Genomic DNA, 23,883 nt, shown 5'->3' on the forward strand with positions numbered 1-23,883 from the left:
CGAGCAGTAACGGCACCCCCCCCCTCCCAGCGCCTTGAGACCCTACGGGTGAGTAGTGCGCTATACAAATGACTTGATTGATTGATTGAAGATACATTGCCATTTTTGGTGGAGTAATCTGTTGTGGTGACTTTTTGCCAAATCCAATATGTCTGCTTTATATAGGTTAACGCGTTGATCCCTTGCTAACGTGATAGGCCAGCCATTTGTATTTTGGGATACTGACCCTTTGACAAAGTTAGTAGCTATGCCTTCCTTCAAACAACAACTCTTTATATTGTTACTTTACGCTAAACAAAACTAAGAAATTCACACAAAAAAACTGAGATTTAAGTGGCGTTATATATTTAGATGAAAATGTCAGTTCAGTTCAAACCTCTTTATTTCCCCGATCCGCCACAAAAGACAAATAAAAATAAATCAATCATGGTTAAAAAAAATTCCACAGTTGAAAATCATCAACAAATAAACTGTTAAAACAGCATAGTTCCTTAGTCAGCGGTTCACAGCAGTCAATCAAATAGACTCCTAAGTACTTATACAGTTGTTAAGTGTGAAAGTCATTGGATTAAGGGCTCTAAATTCCAATAGACACAATAGTGAATGAAAATGTCAGTTAAAAAGCAACATTTTAAAATAACAAAAACTCGTAATTTCACCAGTTATAGATAACTGAAGTAACTATAACTCACACCCTCGCTATGCCTACCGATTGTCCTCAAAAATTACATCACTTATGACATTTTCTATGACATCACTGATAACATTAATGCACATTTGAAATGACATAATTAATGACAACACTATGCATTGCGGGAGCATCTTACCGTTGGCACCTGAGGTTGTCAAGAGAGTTATGGTCAGATCCAGATGCCGCTCCTGGTGTACTCTTTGTGATTCACATCAATGCACCAAAAACCATCAAAGAGCTCTGTTCTATGTTGAGGTTGAGACTGAAAAGTATTTATTGCAAAAAAAATGATTGTCTGTGAGTCCCATAGCAAAGCACCAAGGGATCACCGGACACCAAGCGAAGTTGAGGCAAGATGTCTATATGTACCATTTCTAGGATCGATCACATGACTAAAGTCTCACCTAGAATACAAAGCGACAGACAGATGAGTTTGCAAGACAACTTGTAGATGACCTTCAAAAATAACTACAATGTACACGGTAACAGCTGAGCAAGCTAGATTGTAAATATTTACTTCTCGCATGTCAAGGAACATCCCTTCTCATCTTGGAGTTGGGCACATCTGGAGAGCAGAGAGCATGGCCAAATGACATGGCAGTTACAAGTTACTCTGGTCGAGCATTTGTGTTTTAATTTCATTTCACATATTAAAAGATGGGAGCACTGAACTTAAACGTTGCTGACTGGTGGTCATGTCTGAACTTATATTTTTATAGGGATTACCAATGCTGTCAATCACGACTGCCTAAGCTCATAAAACTGCAGATTTGCAGGCAGTGTAGTTAAAAACGAATGAGGTGTACCTATACAGCTTTCAGAGCTTCAGATCTGCATATACATTAGCACTACACTCCTAATCGTTATTTGTGTGAATTAACTTATCATATATGGTTAGTTATGGTGCTAAAACAAGTGAATAAATGAATACGCATTTTATAGCGCATGGCTACCCTAGGGCATCCCTGCGCTGTATGAGCGAATGAATGCAAAAAACATTAGTTGCAGCTGCATATTTCTCATAACTGGTTTTTATTTCTTTGCAGACGTTGAATCAAATCAGTCATGAGCCAAAAAAATATAATTCAAACTTCAGGTTGATAAATTGGGATTTATTGCAACGGGGTGCAAGGAGGCCAGAGTAGTATTGAAAAAGACTCTAATACTGTTATGTGTCGATCAGTGGCAGTGTTACATTTTTTGTAGTTTGGTTTCCAAGTGGTATGGCTAGTGTGGTTTCAGCTGCTCGGCAGCTAGAAATCTTATCAGTAGAAGCATTATAACGTCCTTGCCCACGTTCATAATACAATTGAAACTTTCCTTCATTTTAATCCGAGAAATTCATATTTCCCTTCTTATCCAATAGGTTTGTTTTCCTTGAGGTCATGAAGGATTGTTCTGTTACATGTGTCCTTGATGCAAGCCTAGCTTGGCTAAACTAGGCACTTCAGCTAAGGTACTTAACTAACTGCCTCCATTTTGCTTTGAAGGCAGGTGGGATCCCTGCATATTGCTAATCAAAATGGACCACATTTCTCTGACGCCAAAATACCAAAGAGGGGCATTCTGTTTTTTCCAAAGATGCGCTATTGTTAAATTTGCTGCTCCAAGGCATTGGAGGCACATATGCTACTCGTCTTGCAAGAGTTGTGTCGGGTTATGGGGTTTAAAGCCAAGTTGCATCACTTCTGTTGTAGCGAATATTTTATAGTTAAGGCAGGGGCGTAGCTAGAGCTTGTGGCGCCCCGGGCTATCCCTCAGATTGCCGCCCCTGGGGGGAGTGCTGGGGAAAAAGGCCGGTGAGCACTTGAAAGATGTCCGAGAGACACGTAGTATTGCTGCTAATAGTTACCTCGATCATGCAAGTTACATGCACATACATGAGGGATTTTAATTTTTGCCTCTGTGAAAGTGTTACTTCTAGATGATTAAATGTCACTCATAATTACAATGAAATTCTGAAAGTGCCACACACAGCAATCTGAAACCTTGGCAGCTATCATGGACCGGCCACAGACTCAGCCACCCACCCCTCTGAATCTGCTGCTGCTCTCCACTTACCTCACTCGCTCCAAGCAGGGTCTATGGCAGGCAGGGGTGGCTCCAGGAGATGCAACTTCATAGTCACTGGTGCTGAACAATACTAGTGCATTCTTTGCAAGGTACTTCAGAAAATTGTGCAAATAGTTCAATAATAAAGTCAGACTCATCTCATCCAGAGGTGTGTAGGCAAGCATTGCACCAATACAGACAAACAGTCTTAAAAGGTGTGGCGTGATTGTAATCGTCCTTTAAGAGTCAGGTTTAGTAACAAACAGCATTTCCTAGGCAGTCCTGCTAAGCTAGGGTAAGTCAGAGCGAAAGTTGAAAAAAATTCGATCAACTTTCATACAGTTTAAAAAGTTATTTTGACATTCAAGAAAAATTAAAAAGTTGAATGTTGAAATGGTACTTAACAGAGCAGTATATAACTGTGCACATCTATTTAAAAAAAACACACACACATCCTCGTAGATTTTACCCCATTATTCACCTCTCCATGCGTGGTGGTGTGTTTCATTTCCATTTCTCTGGTCATACAAAACGTGGCTCGAGCTTCTGTTAAAAATATAATCCTTAAAGCCATCATGACGTTTTGGTGGAAAAATCGGACAGTTCAAGTGGGATATATATTTTTTATAGAATAGATAGCTTTTTTCCGCCACGCCTTGAAAAATTCAAACACACCTTCTGACCTCCAGGGGCTAAAGGCACAACAAACAATTCATTAAACGAGTCCTGCGCCGAGCTTTGATCTCGGAGGAGGTCGGAATGCAAACCAAACCCGGGAGAACAGATACTTTGGAACTGTTTATTTATTGCCAGCAAGTTACGCCCTGCGGCCCCTCTCTAACTCCAGACCAGGGCTGGGAACACACTTACTTGAAAAGAAATTGCATCTGCGGCCTGCTTTTCACGCGATGCCTTCCGCCTAGCACTCCTCTCCCTGTTGTGTCCGGCTGCGGCCTCCCACATCAGGCTCATTCGGGCTGCCCAGATCACCTCAGCTGCACAGTTCCTGGTGCTCTGGGGACGCGAGCGAACCACTCTGGCAGCCACAGTCTGCCCAGGTGTTTTAGGTGACCCTGCCGCCACCCAGGCCATGGTGGGACAGGCTTGGTCGAGCGCGCGTGATGCAGCCGGCCCCGGGATTCATAATTACAGCGCCTGCTGTTACCTCGCCAAGATCAGCCCCCTGGGGCCATTCTTAGTTCAGCAGAGCTCCTTCCCATGGACTCACAAAAGTGAAAGCAGGCCGGCGAATGAATACAGTTTAGATTGTAAAGTTCGCAACTCGGAGCCCAGCCCCCAAAGAAGTCTCCCGTGCAGTGCCGCCTCAAAAAGGGTGCCGCCTGGGGCGGACAGCCCCCCTGGCCCCCCCTAGCTACGCCGGTGAGTTAAGGACTTCCTGGAGTAGTTTTGAATGGCCATAAAACTGGACACCTCCACCAAATATGAAGTGTGTCCCTCACAGCCCCAAGCCCCCTCCAACATCTTGGCTAGGCATTATGATAAATGTGACATAATCTGTGGTGGGTGTAGTGTCATCCATACCATAATTTATAGTGAATTTCCCTCCCCAACGATGAAGTAGCCAAAACATGCATGTCCTCCTGCGGCGGCCTATCCCATCTCTTCTGCGGCACATGGATTCCTAGTCTCTCTTCCCATATTCTATTGTGTTGGCATTCTTGTGGGGCTTCATGGGCCAGCAGGAGTTTGCAGAGTATTGAGATGGTATCCAAAGGGGTGATGGAGCATGTTCAGATGCTTTTTTTGCTGGTGGCCCCTGTTCAAATGAGTGGTTGAGTACCCCAATGCCTAATCTTACTTTCACTATTTATAAATCAGGGGAGAGAACCTATTGGAAAGGTAAAGGGAAAAATAGTTTATTAGTTGATAAAAAACTTAAACATTACAAAACAAACATTCGACATACCTTCCAGTAGACCAAGGCTACTTTGCAGCTGGGTCTAATCTGAGGTGGAATCATTGGGTTGATATGCTATCCCAAGTGGTTGCCAGTGGTTAGACTATTTATAAGCATTTCTCTCATCTCTTTTTATATGTTTACTCTACCGGTCTGCCTTAATCTCTATTATTGTACATCTGCAAAATGCCTGCACATCACCTCATAAATCACAACCTCTCCTTCTTTGAACTCAGAGCATTGCAACTTAACAGTAATTAATTTCCTGTAGCCAATCTATTCATCCCACCAAACACATAAAAAAGAAGCATTTGCAATGCAATAGGTCCCGCATTTGCAAGATTTTAAGCTATTGGCATTGTGTACGACAGTGCCTTTTATTTATTTGTTTTGATAATTAACACATAAATAAAAGGCATTGTCATTTAGAATGCCAATAGCTCAAACTCTTGTAAATGCGAGACCTATTTAATTTCAAAGAAGTGAACGCCATTGTCCCGGGCTGCTTGTAACGTGAAGGGGCGCATGGCTTGATGAATGTTGCAGAAAAGCATGTTTTGCCTGCAGTAGGAGAAACTCATTAAAAAAATACTGCTTACAGACTAAATAAGACATTCCCTGTAACAACAGTAAAAGGGCCAGTCCTCATGGGAGGTTACAAATGAACACAAGGCGCTATAAGGAGGGACTAAGAAGCCTAATAACAAATCAGAAGCCAGCATTTACAAAGGACAATGACACATGCCAGTGTAAAATGTGGACGGAGAATAGGTGGAGCTTCAAGTCCATACTCAAATACAGAATGCCTCGCAGAGCAGCGTATGGGCTGCCCAAATAACCTAATAATTGGTATGAACTCACCTACCCAACACTAATGATCACATATAACTGCTTTTTAAATCTACTACAAAGAAACAAAGGTTATTTAATGGAATAGAGTTTCAGACTAATCCTAGTAACCAACAACAGCCAATAACTACAGGATTAAAAGCTAATCCTGGGTTCTGAAGTAGCATGCTACCCACCATGAAGCACTTTGCATTGGGGGTTATAATAATCATGTTACACAAGAATAATGAATTCACTAATATCAAATACAATGCTGTATTCAATAATTGTGTATGCTAAGGCGCTATGAACACTTTGCAAACTTTATGAGCAGACAGTTTACCGTAGATGAATTTGACTGAATGCTAGAAATAGTTCTTGAATCTTGCTGTATGTGGTGCCCTGATTGATGTTCTGTGTGAGCACAAATCACAGACTTGATACACTATGATTACTGGAACCAAAGGTGACACACAAAAGGCGCACTTCAAAACCAGTGATGTTTTACAAAGCCTTTTCTGATATTCTTAAAGGGATTCTAAAGGATGTGCTTTGTGTGTGAATGGTTGTGCTTTTTATGCGGAATATCACAACCAAGGCCAATACTTGAAACAAAGCAACTTCTTCCAAAATAATGGCACTAGGGATTACTGATTTAAATACAAGTAACCCTCTTCTACCTATTTCATTTGTTCTGCAGGTAAGTTATACAGTTATAGAAGGAGGAAAACCTTGCAAAATCCCACGTGACATTCTTAGAATGAGGGGCATATTTAGAGGTTGGCAGACCGGGTACTCTGCCACTAGCATTGCAGAGTGCCTGGTCTGCTAAACACTATTTAAAGTAGGGCGAACCACCGTGAACAGCCTGGTGGTCAATCAAAATCAAATAAATGAAAATAAAAATATTTTCATTGAAAATATGATAACGTTTGGAATCAATGAAATGAAAAGAAAATTCCCAGCATGTCAAGAAAATGTATTTGGGATTTTGCAAAAACAAACCTTTGGGAGTTTGTTTTTGAAAAGCAAACAAAACTATCCTCTGTGGGTGCATTTTAATATGGTAACCATACACAAAAGCCTTGTGGCAGTGACTCCTTTGAAAGCACTGAGATCTCAACCTGCCTTTCAGAGATCTCTCAATATGGCAGTCTGTAAGTAGGCCAGCGAAGGAAAGTCCATCCCTCCACTGTCCTAAACCAATGGAGTACAACCCTTGACCAAAGTTAGCTCCTATGCCTCTACAAACTAGGTTACCCTTCCAAATCAATAGAGAATATTAATCCAGCTGCTGTTAGACTTCGTAGACTGCTTGGACAGGAAGCACAACCGATTTTGGAGTAATCCATTGGTCTAAGGCTGGCATCTACATCTGACGTAACTAAGAAGTACTGATGGAGCAAGTTTTCACATGTAAAGAGAATTGCTCGGATTCAATCCTCTCGAAATAACCTCTAATGTATTAATCAATATTTTTGTCTAACTAATAATTGCACCACACAACATTTCTTGTATCTAGGGGAAGCTTATCTATGTGCTTTTACTAACAGTAACTCGAGTGACCTAATATGGCCGCTGAAACACGAGAATTTCACTGCGCATGCGTTTGCCACACTCACGTGGTATGACTTACTCTCTGCTTTGGTGAGAAATCGTTGCTTCTGTGCACTAGAACTAAAGATGGCTGCTTTATGTTTCACAAGCTAATGCTTATGCTGCTGCTTGTACTAAACATTGTTCGGTCTGCTTAACTATTAATGCTATAGTTGAAATAAAGTAATGGGAATAGAGTAGAGATAAGTGGTATACAGTGCATTTATTTATTCTTAGTTCTAAAATTGTTTCTCTTTGACTTTGCTACTTGCTTGTGTTTGGGCCTTAGAGAATTAATGTAACTCCATATTTGAAACCCTCATCGTGCATGTGCAAGATTTCCAAAGAGTCCTCGAGCCATGACATTGAACCTGTGCCAGTGACAGTCTTGACTGTGATGCCGCTGGGAACCCGACCTTATGAACTTCCAAGAGGAAGACAACTTGTTAAATTGTTTTAACATTGTATTTACTATTGGACCATTCATTGTTGGATGGAATAATAGTGGATAGGAAAATAAAATGATGGGCGGGAAAGTTAATTTGCATTATTGAATCGAATGATCTCATATTGGTATTGTGTGATGACCTCTCCTCACCTTTCGACCAATCAAATTGAGGGAACACACAAATTCGCAACACTGGGGGGTGGTACATTGCCCTGGAAAATGGTATAACTAAGGTAGGCTTAGCTAGTTAGATTGTCTGACTTGTCCAAATAGCTGACCAGTCACTGACCCAACGTACTCAATAGGCGATCGAGAGGAGAGGTGCTGGCGGAGCACTCTGTCAGAAGAATCGATAACCCAATCGGGTTTCTGTGGGTGGAGAATCGATAACCCAATTGGGGTCCGACTGTTAGCCGCAGAGAGGGGTGTGACGCTGGTGGTGCACTTAGCTGAGGGTACCTGTCCTGACCTACATCCGTCCTGATTTGGTCTTCACCTGTCCTGATCTGAACCTGTCCTGTTCTTTGGCACCTGAACTATTGGGAGTCCTCTATCTTTATCCCAGCCCGTGGCCAGGGTTGGTCTTCACACCATTCTAGGTAAATATAATCTATGTGGGTATGTCATCGTACTGTTTCCCTTTTCTACCCTTCCTATGTTCAAATGCTTAAAGACAATCTCATAAAATCTCTGCATATCTTTGCTTTGATCATTATCTTCCTATTGCGGGAAAAAAGCAAACGTCTAAAGAAGAAATTACCACTTTGCTTTATAGACTTGAAGGCTGCTTTCGATCAGGTGGATCGTCCAATCCTTTGGGCCAAATTAAGACGCTGGGGTATACAAGAAAAAATGCTAAGAGCAATTGAATCATTGACTACAGAGCGCATTGCATTGTCCTGAGGCGATTGCCGGGACGATTATTCTTACCGCACTGTTTATACTTTTAAAATTTGCATCTGATCACGGTCCTGAGGCGGAAGCCGGGACAATCATTCTACTGCCTGATATTTTAATTGTATTGTTTTAATTATTGCCTATTTGCACACGCGGCATTCCGCGACCCCGGTACCCGAACCCCGGTCCCTGCAGCCGACTAGGCGCTGTAGCCGGACACCCAGGGAGTCAGGGGGGCAAGCGGACATGTTGGGAGAACTCAGGGGGGTGGGGGGGGGGGTGGGGGCGGTCTAGTCACTGAGAACTGCCGCCCTCGTCAGGTACAAATGGCCACTAGCAATCGGCCGCGCAGCGGACGAGCGCAGCGGGTGCGCCTTGCGGCACGCCGAGGGCGCGCCAAAGGCAAGCCCGTCTGCACCCGTCCGCGTCCAGACGGGGCCAAGGGCCTGTCCCCCTGCTCAATTTTCGAACCTAAGGACGGACTACTCGAGGACCCAATTGATGTCCCTCAGACCAGCCATGAAGGTGGATTGCACTGTTTTCTCGCCGTACAACAGCGTCCCGAGAGCATGCAGATCCTGTCCCTTTGGTTTGGATGCCGCACAGCCTTTTAGGAGCTGCGCGCCACGTAGCAGGCCAACTCGAGACATGGTGTTCAAGTTCTGCAGCCTTAATTGCAGATCCCTAGCCAAACACAGGCGTGAGATCTTTGACCTCCTCATGGATCAACGTCCCGACGCACTGTTCCTTACGGAAACAAGGCTACACGATAGCTCTGGGCCAGACATTGCTGAAGCCTTACCAGCAAACTACACTATTCTCAGGCAAGACAGAGTCAATGGAATAGGAGGAGGCATTGCGATCATTACCAAGAGCAATATCCAATGCCTGCTTGAACCCGCAAAACTTAAAGATTGCGAGGCAACCTATTTCAAACTTGCACTCCATCCCAAGTATACTCTCTCCGGCCTGTTAATCTATCGCCCCCCAGGACCAGCTAATGCATGGGCCCCACAATTATCTGAATTTGTTGCCAGCGCATTACTACATTCCAGTAATTTTATGATCCTAGGTGATCTTAACATTCATTTAGAAGACCCCACATGTAGCGTAAGTACTAACCTAATGTCGGATTTGGAAACCCTAAATATTGTACTACATAATCAGGGCCCTACACATAAAGGGGGCCATCTGTTGAACCCTATCTTTTCCAACGTGACCAACATACAATGCCTTCCAGCACTTCCTATCCATTGGTCAGATCATTCTATGATCTGGTTTGACCTCTCCCTTAGGGATCTTCAGGTCCAGCCCAAATTCACAACCACCGCAACGAGTGATTGGAAAAAGCTTGATGCAGCCGCCTTCAAGCAGCATCTCAACTCCCGCCTGCCCAAGGAAAAAACTAATAGGGATGGTATAGATGTAGTAGCTACTAGTACTAACCTCTGGCTCACTGAAGCCATCAACAGTTGTCTACCATTGTCCCACAAAAAACCAATCATCCACAAACCTCCAGCCCCTTGGTTTAATGATCAATTAAAAACTGATGAATCTCATTGCAAAAAACTAGAGAGAGCATGGAGAAAGGATTATTCTCCTACTGCAGATCTGGCCTATAAAAAGGAGTTGAAGCGCTATCACAAAGCGTGTCGCCTGGCCAGAACTACCTACGTCGCGAAAACTATAGACGATGCCACAAACAAATCCAAAGTGCTTTTCGGGCTAGTCAAGGTCTTAGCAGGATCAGGCACAGTGGCCGGACCTTCACCCCTGGACAGTCTCCAGTGTGAGGAGCTGGCTCAGTATTTCACTGCAAAGATCGAAAAAATCTACCAAGATATATCTGAGCAAAATGAAGATGGAAGGTCTCCTTTCATCGACATTAGCATGAGCCTCACGAGCACGCAGCCAGTGCCATACGCCCTCTTGGATGAATGGCCTGACCTCAATCCATCTTCGATATCAACACATCTGGCTAAGATCAAATCTGGCTCTCCTAGCGACCCTCTCCCTGTGCTCAGACTTCTGGAGGAGCCTCAGCTTGTCAGGATTTGCTCCACGCTCAATGCCTCACTACATCAGGCCAGTGTTCCAGCGTGTTGGAAGCACGCCATGGTTTCCCCTTTGCTGAAGAAACCTATGGCAGATCCTAAAATCCCCGCCAATTTCAGGCCGATTTCACTACTTCCTATCTTTTCCAAAGTATTGGAAAGGCATATCTACCAGCATTTGGCCCTGTTCGTCTCGAACAACAATCTGTTGCATGACTCCCAGTCAGGATTTCGCCCTGGATTCTCGACTGAGACTACTCTCTTGGGTGTCACCGAGAATCTCCGCCAGATGCTTGACAGAGGGGACACCGCCGCACTGATTCTATTAGACCTCAGTGCGGCCTTTGACACAATCTCCCATGCCATCCTACTTAGAGCACTGGGCTCCCTAGGTATTGGTGGTAAAGCCTTGAAATGGATTGAATCTTTCTTGGCGGATAGGACTTTCCAAGTTTTCTGCCACTCCTCAACATCTAAGGTCCACGCTTCCCCATTTGGAGTTCCCCAGGGCTCAATTCTAAGCCCTCTCCTTTTTAATTTATACATAACTCCACTAGCTCTCATTGCAAAGCGTGCTGGGCTCACGCTATTCACTTACGCGGATGATTCACAGATAGTTTTTTCTCTTTCCTATTCAGACCAGTCCCCTACTTCCCTCCTTCAGTCGGGACTCAGCGAAATAGCCACTTGGATGAACCAAAATTTGCTGAAACTCAACGGGGAAAAAACAGAGATCCTTATTCTTGGGAGCAGGCCCGATCTGTGGTGCGCTAAACACTGGCCAGCGGAAATGGGCCCTATTCCATCAGCATCAGCACATGTCCGCAATCTCGGGGTTATCATAGATCGGGACCTAACAATGCAGACGCAAGTGATGAAAGTGGCGGCTACCTGCTTTGCCATCCTGCGCTGGTTGAGAAAGATACTGTGGATGCTGCCATCCGACACCCAAAGGTCTGTGGTCAACGCCTTGGTGACCTCCCGGCTGGACTACGGCAATATACTCTATTTGGGGGTCACTAAGGCGGTTACCCGGCGCCTTCAAATGGTTCAAAATGCTGCGGCTCGTCTACTCTGTGGCTGCAAAAGGAATGAACCCATTACACAACATCTCAGGGAACTTCACTGGCTCCGAGTTGAGAGCTGTGTGAAGTTTAAAGCCTTAAACTATATGTATAAAATAAAAACCGGCACGGCCCCAAGATATTTACAATCCCTGGTGACGGCGTACTCCCCAATGCGCACTCTCAGGTCATCGACCCAAGAACTCTTTTGTGTACCCAAGGTCAGACTTGCTAGGATGGGAGAGAGGTCCTTCGCTTCCATAGGCCCTAGGCTCTGGATTTCCCTCCCTCCTGCCATTCGTGCAGAACGTTGTCATGACCGTTTCCGAAGGGCAGTCAAGACCTGGCTGTTTAACCTATAACTTATCACCCACTGTATGTCGCTCCAGTCTCCATTAGCGCCGGGAAACCCTATCTGGGTAGCTGTCACGCTCTACAAGCTGAAAAATAAATAAATAAATAAATAAAATCATTATATACAGATACGTGGATTCAAATTAAAGTAGGGGATGGGACCAAACTGTCAAGGAAAATACCAATGGCTAGGGGGCTTAAGCAAGGATGTGTGTTAGCCCCACATCTGTTTAATTTATTTATGGCGGATTTGACTCTCCACCTGGATTCAATTAATGCTCACGCACCAAGATTAGGGCCACTGACGATATCCCATCTAGCATATGCCGATGATATTGTGCTGCTGAGTCATTCAGAAATTGGACTCCAAAGACTGATCAAAGAAACAGCGATGTATACAAAACTCAACAAATTAGAAATAAATATCTCCAAAACAAAGGCTATGTATATCGGGAAGAACTTTGTTGCTTCCTTAAAGCTCAAGCTGGATAGTCTACCCATAGAAGAAGTCAGTACCTATAAGTACTTGGGGTTTAATTTAGATAAAAATCTTAATTTTCAAGCGCAACAGCATTACATGGTTAGGAAGAACAAGGCTTTGATACATGCATTCAGCTTGCTACGAAAAAAACTAGATGGTCCCTCCTATCAACCATTGCTTTCAGTAATTAAAGCAAAGTTGCTCCCTTCTCTAACGTATGCAAGTGTGGTGATGTATGGTAGGGATGCTAAAATGTTAGACAGCTTACAAACCAAAACATATAAGCAGGTATTCCATCTGCCCCATAGTGCCTCTCCAGCCCAAATCCGTCTGGAATTTGGATTAACACAACAAAATATAGCAAGAAGGTATCAGTTTATTAAAACCATGCATAAAATACGAAACAATCAATCCAGTGTTTTAGTTAACGCGCTATGGGAAGCCTTGGTCAATGATGCTAATTCAACTTATAGCAAATACTTGTTTTCATCATTACAATCAAGAAATGCGGGTGATCTGTGGAACTTAAAATGGCCGCATCCCACGTTTTGCCAGGCCATGAACAAAGCGGCAAAAATTCACTCACTGATAGAGGATAAAAGTATTTTTTCATGACGAGCCCATGCATGGATGACAATCCAAACGTATGTCACACTGCAACCTGCAACTTACCTTCAGCTAACCTATCTGGTGCACTTCAAGAAACAACTATTGGTCATGCGCCTAGGCGATTTGCCGTCTTTATCAGACAAACCACTTTGGCGATACAATGGAGCAAAAACATGTAGACTATGTGACACCGCAGAAGAGGACTTTGTGCATCAGGTCTGTATATGCCCCGAAATGACGACTGCGTGTCGATTACATTTAAAGTACTTATTCAATGAGCGAGGGATCCGTACATGCAGAACAGCAATCATGAGAAGCTTGGATTCAACTGACCCTCGGCTAAATTGTAAATTAGTGAAGTTTTTGCAATTTCACAACAAAGCAGTAGAACAGGCGTGCAAGTAGTATCCAACAACACAAGCTACAATACTGTATGACACTGATAGGAGGACAAAATTGTAGCAATTGACGATATCTAGAACCGTTGAATCATGTTGGCTGCATCACCTGCATACCCCGCATGAATAATTTGTTGAAAACTGCATAGTACCTGCAATTATGCCCTGAATATATTTTATAAAATTGTATTTTATAATTCATGTTATGTGATATACTAATATATAATAATGTTTTAATGAAAATGGAGTAACATCCTTTTAACATGTATTTAACCGGTATTTGTATTGTGATGGTTTTTATCAACTGAAAACAATAAACAATAATCAAATCAAATCAAATCACTATCTTCCTAATTGAAAGAGCTTTAATTGCAAATGTATGGACTCTTACATTTAAGAATTTACATAGCTAAAGTGTTTGAACCTTTCTCGAGTCTGTGGTTATTTTATGCAAGCAAATGTTGTTTTTCTACCTATTATTCTAACACCTTTGATCCCTTAGGACTCTAGGTACCGGTGACAAGAATTGGTAAGTCAAATGGTATAGGTATAAATCCTAAAAGTTAAATTAAAATCCTGATTAGCAAGGGGTTACCTGTTCAAAGTGTGAATGTTTATGGGCCCAGGTAAGTATGGTAAATGAGCAGGTAAACCCGCTAAGGAGTACGAGACACATAGGTGCTGGAAGAGGGGATGTAGGGGGTGCTACAGCACTCCCAAAATAACCGTTCAGTAGCTGATTGAGCACTTCTGATGCCTGTTTCTCGTGATCCATTTCCTATGCCTTCAAAGATAGAGGTCTAATTTCAGGCTATTTGTTCTGACAAATTGTTGCATATTCTTTTAATGTGGAGATTGGTGTTTACTTTTCTTTCTCTGTCTGCATATCACGAGGCTCATGTGAACTCAGCAATCTTGCTGGGAAACAAGTTGTGTGAAGGGTTAGACTGCAGGAGGTACATTTTTTAACACAATACAATTTAAGCATCTGTACATGAACTGTACACAAATTTCAAGACACATCAGCAGTTAGGAAAGGACCAACAAAGCACTTTTTTGTTATTCTGAAAATGATGCTGGAAAGAAAGATTTTAATAAGAGTAAAACAAATCAAGACACTTTACTTGCTGATGCATACATTATAAATATACCCTGACAACCAATGTCCACACATTATCCAGTGCGATGGATTCCTACATGCTCTCTGATTCATTCCAGCAGCAACAGGCTTTTTTGTTATGAGTTCAAGTAACAGAGCGAGATTGACTGTGACCCTCTGAGATGCATTAACAAGAAATCAAGCCCACGCAGGTCCGTACACAAACGTCACACAGAGTTTGCACTAACTAGAGCGAAAGAACCTTTACAGTACGAGGAACGCCACCCTTCCCCAGTAGCTGGTGTTGCACTGTTAAACTAAGAACTGACGGCCAAGTCCAAGTCCTGAGGAGAACCCTACAATTTTGACAGGTTTGAAACGCGTTGACTGAGTATGGGGCATTCCAATCAAGGGTGTGCCATAAGGGAATCAGTGTAATTCTCTACCCTGCCCGGCAAGACCCAAAAAACTTGTGTAACCCCATCTCTGGCTCGCAGGCAGGACATACAATAGTAACCTCTAGAAAAAGAGGCTGTCCGCCTAGTGCTTATTTACAGAATTAGGACTGGGCAAACAGGGCTGTATTCACATATTTTCGTATGAATTTTCTTATTTGCATGTCTCTCTGTCACTATTGCACAAACCTTTTGTGTTGTTGTATACATTGTATTTGAGTAATTGTTCAAATGAATATTGTATGTCACTGTTTTAATCACGTGTTATCTATTTCACGACGTGCACAATTTAATGTAATTGTTTCTACAAAATATTAAAAAAATTGAGCTGAATAATGCTGAGGCGCCCTCTAATTGATGGTTTAGGGTGCCCATAAAATCCATGGTATTAGTCTTCCTGGACACTTTGGTTTGTTTACATCTAACATTGATGGCAGCACTCCCACTTTGAAAATCGTTCCAGCGCCACTAACCAGCCATAAAATCTGTATTGACCTCCTGACCCAAAATTCAGAGAAATCTCGTTTAACAAACATACCCTAAAATCTCACTCTGCAATAGCCATGCGTGTCATGTGCGTGGTGATGAGGCTTACTCTCCCAGACAACATTTTCACATGACCTTATACTAATATTACTGTGCAGCTAATTACCTGACTAACCTTATGTGACGGTTCCAGCAATATTGATATATATGTCTGCCATGTGGAGGGGATCGTGGATGGGAGGAAATCTGTTTTGATGCTTTATTACCTATAGAGTAACATATGCATGCACCATCTATCTTGTTTGACATACTCTTTTGCTATCTTTTATTTTGCAGGATTAATTATGGCTGACGTAACTGAACCAGTCTGTGAAGGTACGTGTAGACTGCTCGGAGCAGGCTTTCATTGTATAACTGTTGAAAAGTATTATCAAATTCACTTTTTAGTTGTAAAACACTTGCAATTTTCTTCAATGCAGGAAAGAAGTACTCTAACTTTAATCAGGTATCATACTAAATAAATTGTAGGAGCAAAGCCTTACTTGCTCTGTTGCTATGAACCAGGACATTATTATGAGGGAAAGCAGATTCAGAGAGAGGCTCCAAGGCGGTGGTTCGGTCAGTACAAGTTACCCATGTGCTGCGTGCATAGGCTGGTTCGACTGCATAAAGTAGGCATTTCCAGGGTTAAGACATTTATATACATGCACAAATAAGTTTTCATTCACATTTTAAAATCTGGCTACAGACAATACCTCTTGTCACACACTACACATACATAAAGACACATGTACATTTACATCCTGAAAGGTGCTTTTAGTCAGCCCTCTTCAGCTACTTACGTGTTTGAGTGAGGCATAGGATCCATAGTCATTCTTGACCAGCCCGTGGCATTTTAAGGATATTTACACTGTGACCAATACTTTTTATAGATAATAGGGCATGAACATCATCTGTTTGACATAAGGTAGAAAAGGTAGGGCTCCTCCCTACAACGTATTTGCTCCCCAGGGTGGTGGCACCAGGAAGTGATTATGTGGAGGACAGTTCAGACAGCCAGTGACAGGCCCTGTATGTATGTCTGTTAGTCTGATGGTCAGATGCCGGTTCACAGTTCTAAGGTTAAATGAAGTCATTTTAGAATTAGATATTCCAATGTCCACATTGAAAACCTTGGGGGGGCGTGGCAAGCAACATGGCTGAGTAGCTGGGCCTATCGGCGGCTCCAACTGCCCGATAGGAATCCTGTAATTAATCCTGGCCATAGACACCCATTGGGAGCTTTGAGGGGACCATACGACCCCCATACCTATTACTGCTGCAAAGGAGCCCGAAATAATCGAGTACAGGCAAAATACAGCTCCTGGAGAACGGAGCAGAGGAACAGCAGGACTCGAGTGCACAAGATGGCGGCGACTCACTAATGGAATAAATCAGCTGGGTCACCCGGACGGCAGCAGTGGTGAGGAGCAAATGGTGAGAAGCGGGGTTCCTTCCCCCCCGGCTACCTCCCCTCTGCCTGCGACCATAGTGACTGACTGAGAGAGAGACAAGAGGGAGAGATCTGTCTCCGGAACTGCGGGAGCACTGTAGACAATAGGCTGACTGGAGGGCAGGACGGAGGAGGACTACCTCATTCGAGAGATTGCTGAGGGACGAATGAAGAAGAAATAGGCTACAAGAACTCTGCCTTCCCCCCAGCTGAAATGAGAGAAAGAGCTGTAACGGAGCCCCGTCCAGAAGCGGAGAGGTGAGCGCTGTCCGGTGAGAGGGACCCGGTTCTGGCTGGCGAGGACCTACTCTCTGGCAAAATAAGTAGGAAAAGAAAGCCAAGATACATCATCGGCGAGAGCTTGGGTGGCGATGGTGGATCTGCTCAAGAACCCGGTTGAGGATGGTGACTGACCTCGTCGGATATGAGTGCCCTCTTTGTCACATGAGACCGCAGCACCGAATAGGGAGTTGAGAGGTGGGGAGGAGTGATCGGGTAGGCGGGAGCATCCCCCCAGCAGAGAAGTGGGCTACTGACATTGGACTCGGATGGAGGGTGCAGAACACATTATGAGCATTACACGCGCGGTTAGGGTAAGCGACATGTCTGAGGGGAGGAGGGAGAGGGGTGGGGCTCGGGGGTAGGGGATGGGGAGGGGGCATTTGAGGGGGGATTTGGTTCATTGTTAGCCATACTGGCCCACCGAGACTGCCAGGGCCTGAATAGGCTAGGAGAGACACACCTTAGGCCTGTAGACTTGTGTCACAAGACCTATGGGATGTACCTTCAACTACTAGAAAGGCCTTACTTGGTATGCGGAACATTCAGTCGACTAACGCAGACTTGGCTGAGGGCGGATGTCATCATTGCTCAGATGGTGTAGGATCGAGGGAGTGAAATTGCATGCTTTGATGAACTGTATGACCTTGTTTTGAAAACTCAATAAAATGTGGTTAAAAAAAGAAAAAATACATCCAGAGGGCCCAGCGCATACATAATCGAATCCGTGGTGTTCCCCCCCCTCCCATCAGAGAATGCAAAGCAGGGAAAATGGTGGACAAAGGAAGGCAGAGACGGTGAAGCGGATAAACAAACACATGAGAATTGAGGCATCACATACAGGCCTCACCCACATTTCAACTTCCAGGGTTGAAATCCGTGAACAAGGAGACAGAACAGGACATACGCGGGGCGGGGAGTACCCGGGGGAAGGACAGCGAGAGTTAGGGGCCTGGAATACCCCTGACAAAGGGGATAAAGAGCCTGGGGGCTGCTATCACCGTACTGACTTGCGAATTTGGCCCCCATTTTGAAGACACTAGAAGCTACATTTTGCAAGCCCCCCCACCCTCTCCCCCCTGTCCAAGTCTAAATTCATAGGCAGAGGAAGGGCCTATATACAAGAGGTGAGACACACGCCTCAGGGCGAGAGGGTACCAGCAAAGGACACAGTCACCATAGTGGCACAGTGGAGAGAGCCCCCCACACTTGAGCCCATCACAGCGATGGGCTGAGATGACCAGTACCAAGTGACCATGGGGTGAACTTAGACCATAGGCTTCACTGGGCCCTCCCGTGCTCCAGCGCCTGATTTAAAATTGAGATAGAACTGTTGACAGGGGGAGGTTCGGATGCACACCAAGGGACAAAGAGCAGAACAGTTGAAAGTGCCGCACCCGGAAACTGTACAGTGGATCTGTGCCCCCCTCCCTGAGCAGATAGACTCGAAGTGTGGCCACCCATCTGGGAAGGCATTGTAGTAGACAAGAACCCTGAAGGAATAGGAAGACACATAAGCATGGCCTGAAGGCACTGGAGGAGTAATCTGTGAATGGTCCAAACTAGCTGCCACGAACGAGTCACTGTGGTGTCTTTCTCACCACCCACAAGAACAGATCAGAGTTACCTAGGGGTCCCCCCTCCTACCCCTGAGTCAAGAAACAGAAATCCAAACCTTGCTGAGAACACTCGAATATCCTTGTTGCAGAAGAAAACATGGCACGAGATAAAGACCCAAAACCCACGAGGCAAGGTAAACTGGACAAGTATACTAAAGTGGTCCACCAACCACAAGGAGCGGAGGTTGAGATCGCATCCACACCAGACAACACAGCCATAGTACAGGGCAGACATTCTTCCGGAGAAACTTTAGAGGGGAAGATGGCTGAGGTGTGTACAGAGGTGACCCTGCTGCGCCAAGGCCTACGTAAAGTCTCAGAAAGAGTGACTCAAGCTGAAGCATGAATATCTGAAGTGGAAGACATATCCCATACCATGAGGAAGGAGGTCACAGAGCTGGCTGCCTCACTGAAGGAGATGGCCTGGACAGTGGACGATGCTGAACACAGGGCCCGAAGGAATAACTTGCGTTTTGTTGGATTCCCAGAGTGATCGAAAGGAAAGGACCCTGGACATTTTCTTATGACATGGCTCAAAGACTCTCTCCCAAACACACAGTTTTCATCTTGCTTCATAATTGAGAGAGCACACAGGATGCTGAGCTTCCAACCGCCTCAGAGAGCCCCTCCGAGACCCCTGATAGCATGTTTCCTTAACTTTCAAGACCATGATCTCAATTTACAAGAAGTACCTCAAAAGGGTGACATTAAATATACTAATAAGCGGGTAATGGTGTTCCCAACCTACTCCCGGGAAGTGCAGAAACAGCAGAGAACCTTTGACTCTGTTAAGGCTAAATTACGGATTCTCAAGATCCAATATCTGCTGTTATACCCGGCAAAACTCAAAGTTATATTCAAGGCACCTCACACCATACTCCAGAAGAGGCCTGGGCCTGGCTTGAAGAGTGGCCACCCACAAGGCGTAGGCAAGAAACGGAGACACGGAGGGCGTATCCTATAACACCATTCCAAGCCAGAAGACGCGTACATAAAAAGACCCAGATATCTGACTCAGACGGAGAAAAGACATGAGATAAAGATAACCAACAACACAGCAAGTCCCAAGATCAGACCACCACGGGTCCTTCTGACCAAGAAAATTCTTCAAATGCAGATAGCGAACACCTGATTCCACAGACTATCCACCAACTTGAAGAACGCGGCTAGCAACTCGCCACCACAGAGACACAACAGCAGAAACTATCTAAGTGCGGTGAAGAAGGCTGAAATGATGGGCTGAACAGCTGCAGTGAGACAGTAAGACACTAGCTCAGTATACAGAGACATTGTATGCTACGCCCAAGGGGCAAAGGCTTCTAATACAAACTTACGATCTTTAGATATTGAATAAGGGTTGAGGGAGGGGGAGGAGACAGACCTCTCAAGCTTCACCTGAGCTGGAGTTGTCATGTTGACCAATTGGGGAGTGGTGTGGGTGGAGGGAGAGTGTAGCGGGCTGGAAGGGAGATCACAGAGAAGTCAACGATTAGAGTTGGGGTTTGTTTGACCAAATTCTGCAAAATTCACAGACATACCAAGATCAGGGGCACAGCTGGAAAAAATCAGAACCCAGATGAGACACAATATAAATCCTGTGACGAGCAGAGACATAAACAAAGGGCAAGGGGAAATATTCAGTATTGACGTGGAATATCAATGGATTAGGTAATAAAATTAAAAGGGGGCTGGTCAGCAAGTAGATTAAACGACTCAAACCAGATATTTTTCACTTAAGAGAGACACACCTAATGGGCTCTCACTGCTCTTTTCTGGGGAGGGGTATGTACATTTCATTGGCGCATGCGGGCTACTCATCGGGATCGAAGGAAGTCGCTATACCAATTAAGAGGTCACCACCCTTCCATGCATCTAGAATGTGGACAGACCCCAGTAGAACCTTTGTGGCGATACAGGGGACTTGGGGCCAGAGGGAGCTTACATGGATCAGTGGGTGTGCTCCCCCAAGACTGTAACAACACACTTTAGACAAGGTAGCCCGATTACTCATAGATTCTGGCCCCTCCCCACATATTATTGGTTCTGATTTAAACATTATAAACTCACAATTAGACCGTACACATGTGAGATTTGGAAGATGTTCCCCACACACCTCTCACAGTTCCAGAACACACTGGGGTTGACTGATGTCTGGCAACGCCAGCACCCTATAGATCGTACATACTCATATTTTTCAGGAGCCGGCAGGGTTTTCTCCAGACTAGATCACCTATGCACCCCGTTGGGAGAAGTGGAGGTATTAGAGAAGGTGGAATATCTGGCAACGGGCATATCCGACCACTCACCTCTCTGGTTGACAGTGGGTGGGGAGAAAAACAGGGAGCCAAGGAGAGTGGAGGTTGCAAGCTTGGGCTTCACAAGGTAAAGAAGTGAGCCCACGAGATCCGAACAAATTCCGAACTTTACTTTCGAGAGATTCTTGATTGTCTATGTATTGCATATAATTGTGTTAATAAAAACTGTTTAAAAAAAAACCTGTGAAAACCATAATCTATGAGGCCCCATCTACCAGGTAATTCAGGTGATGCTGTAACCATTTAGTTTCTTTGTATATTCATGGCCCTTCATCTCATTACTGCCCCTTTCAAAATTGTATTTAATAGCTGGAGAGGGGAGTTGAAGCAAGGTTGCATGTCGGAAAAGCATTGTCATAAATACTGTGAGACATAAATATTCTACCCAAACTATAATTTTTGAAAATATGATACTAATAGGTAGACATTTTTCTGTTATTAACTCTAATGGGGCAATATTTTTTGTAAACTCTATTTAGGACACAGTATTTATGTCAAATGATTTTTTGGTACTGTAGCCCAGAGCAGGTTCACTGTTGCCCTTTCAGCACATTGTTGTTTGTTCAAATGGCCCGCCCTCTCACTACTCTGGCTGCAATTGACATCAATTTGTCAAATGGGGCTCTGAGCGGAAGTGCCCGGGTTCTTTCGTGTTCAAAATATTTTATTGACTTTTAGTAGGAAACAAAAGGCCATACAAAAAACATCATCAAATAAAGGTACATGGAATTGGAAAGCACAGAATAACAAAGCTAGCAACAATACCCAATATAATATAAGAGAACATGAACTCAATACTGTACCCATAAAACAAATTAGAAGAACATTTCATCTATAATAAAATAGAGCTACTAAAGTGAACCAATCAATTCAAATATGAAACCGTTATGTACAAGATTAGTGAAAAATTGTTAACAATGTAAAGCTATATAATTATGTATAGGTTTAAAAAAAATTAAGATAATTAGGAGTATTATCAATGACAACCGATAAAGTCAATCTAGCTCCTTTTTTGGTAAATATTATCCAGGACCACCATGCATTTACAGAAAACAATGATTTTTTCCCCAATTATTAGTAATTGATTTTAAAGCAGCAGAAATTAACAAATCAAACAGTTCACTATGAATAACAGACATCTTTTCTGCAAGTAAGGATGATTAACATATCACTATGTCAAATGACAAATTATCTGTAATAGCAAATAGCAAATATTTTTGTAATGATCCTCCAAACCTCATCCCTAAACACTACCACATTCATAAAGCATCAAATGCAAAGAGCCTACATTCATATTACAATTCCAGCAGTTAGCAGGATTTAAACGTTTTGCAATAAACAATTTGTTTGATAGCGAGAGACAGGTAACCATCCAGATACAACATTTATCCACATTTTCTTTCAAGTGTCCTGAGGTATTGATACATTTAATTAATAGTTCCTAGAAGATGTGAAAATGTCAAAATGGTCCCTTTTGAATTGATATATTTTTAATGAAGTAAAGAAACTGTATGTGATGATGAATCAACTGTACGAATGAACATTTCTTAATCAGAAGTAATCTGTAGAAGAAAATCGTTTGGAAGTATGGATTTACATACAAGCTCATATTTAGAAATATCTTACGGAAGCAAAAAACATTTTTGTAGTAATTTATCAAAAAAGCATTAATATGATAAATATATTTTAAATAAAAAATACCAGCATTAAACCAAGATTGCTAAAATGTGGTTGTTTAGCTAGCTTTATGAAAGGGTTACACCATAATGATAGACTTAAGGTATGTGAAATTGAAAATTAGAAAATCATATCCAAATGATATAATATGGCAGATCCTTTTAACGAGGCAGATAAATTAGCCATAATAGGAGTAAGTAGAGGAAATGGTGGAATCAAACTTTGTTCTACAAGAAGCCATGAAGGTGAATTAGGAAGCTGTGGAAAGTGAAACCAAAAGGAACTTTGTTTTAAAATAAACGCTTTATGATAAGAAAGGATATCTGGTAAGCCAAGCCCCCATTGTTCTTAGTCATTTGTAATTTATTTTAGCTTATATGAGGAGATTTATTATTCCAAATATACTTAGAAATACATTTATTTACATTTTTATAAAAATGAAGAGGCAGTTCAATATGTATCCTAGAAAGAAGAGAAAAGTTTTTTGGGGCAATGACCATTTTAAATGAATACTTCCCCCCCGCTAAGATAAATGTAAGGCAGACCTTTATGACATTTTTCTTTGATATGGTTGACAATATAAATAATCACAATTCAATGTAATGTAATGTTTCTTGGTGTGAGAAAACAAATTACCAAGGTAGTTCATTTATCATTTTGCCATGCTATTTCTTTGTTAGGTAGCATATGAGGAACACAACAAACATTCAAAGGAAAGAATTCTGTTTTATTTGTATTTAGTGTATATTCTGAAATCTGATAGTACTTATTAATGAGAGTTTAGGGAGGTGGAATGGAAAATTCAGGATTTGCAATATACAAGAGTACATCATCTGCATATGGAGACGTTTTAATAGGAACATTACTTATAAGGATACCTTCAATTTCTACAGAATTCCTAATGACAATTAGCAAATCATATTAATAAACAAGTTACCAAAGTTAAAATCAGGCAAGGTACGTAAAAGATATTGGCAATGAACTTTATTAGGTGCCTTTCCTGCATCTAATGATAAAATACCAGATGTCATCAATAATGAAGGGTCATTTTCAATAGCATGGAAGAATAAC

At 43.0% G+C, this 23,883-nt stretch overlaps 1 protein-coding gene across 1 annotated transcript in view; it reads left to right on the forward strand.

The window, feature by feature from the left end:
- LOC144755464 (uncharacterized) overlaps positions 1 to 23,883 on the forward strand; it is a 204,535-nt gene that overhangs the window by 46,428 nt on the left and 134,224 nt on the right. Inside the window, exon 2 of the mRNA XM_078644424.1 lies at positions 15,767 to 15,805. Within this exon, the coding sequence (XP_078500550.1) occupies positions 15,775 to 15,805 (31 nt within the window). The 5' untranslated portion in view covers positions 15,767 to 15,774. The remainder of the gene's footprint in view (positions 1 to 15,766; positions 15,806 to 23,883) is intronic.

This window comes from Lissotriton helveticus, chromosome 5_1 (genome assembly GCF_964261635.1).
Source record: "Lissotriton helveticus chromosome 5_1, aLisHel1.1, whole genome shotgun sequence".
NCBI lineage: Eukaryota > Metazoa > Chordata > Amphibia > Caudata > Salamandridae > Lissotriton > Lissotriton helveticus.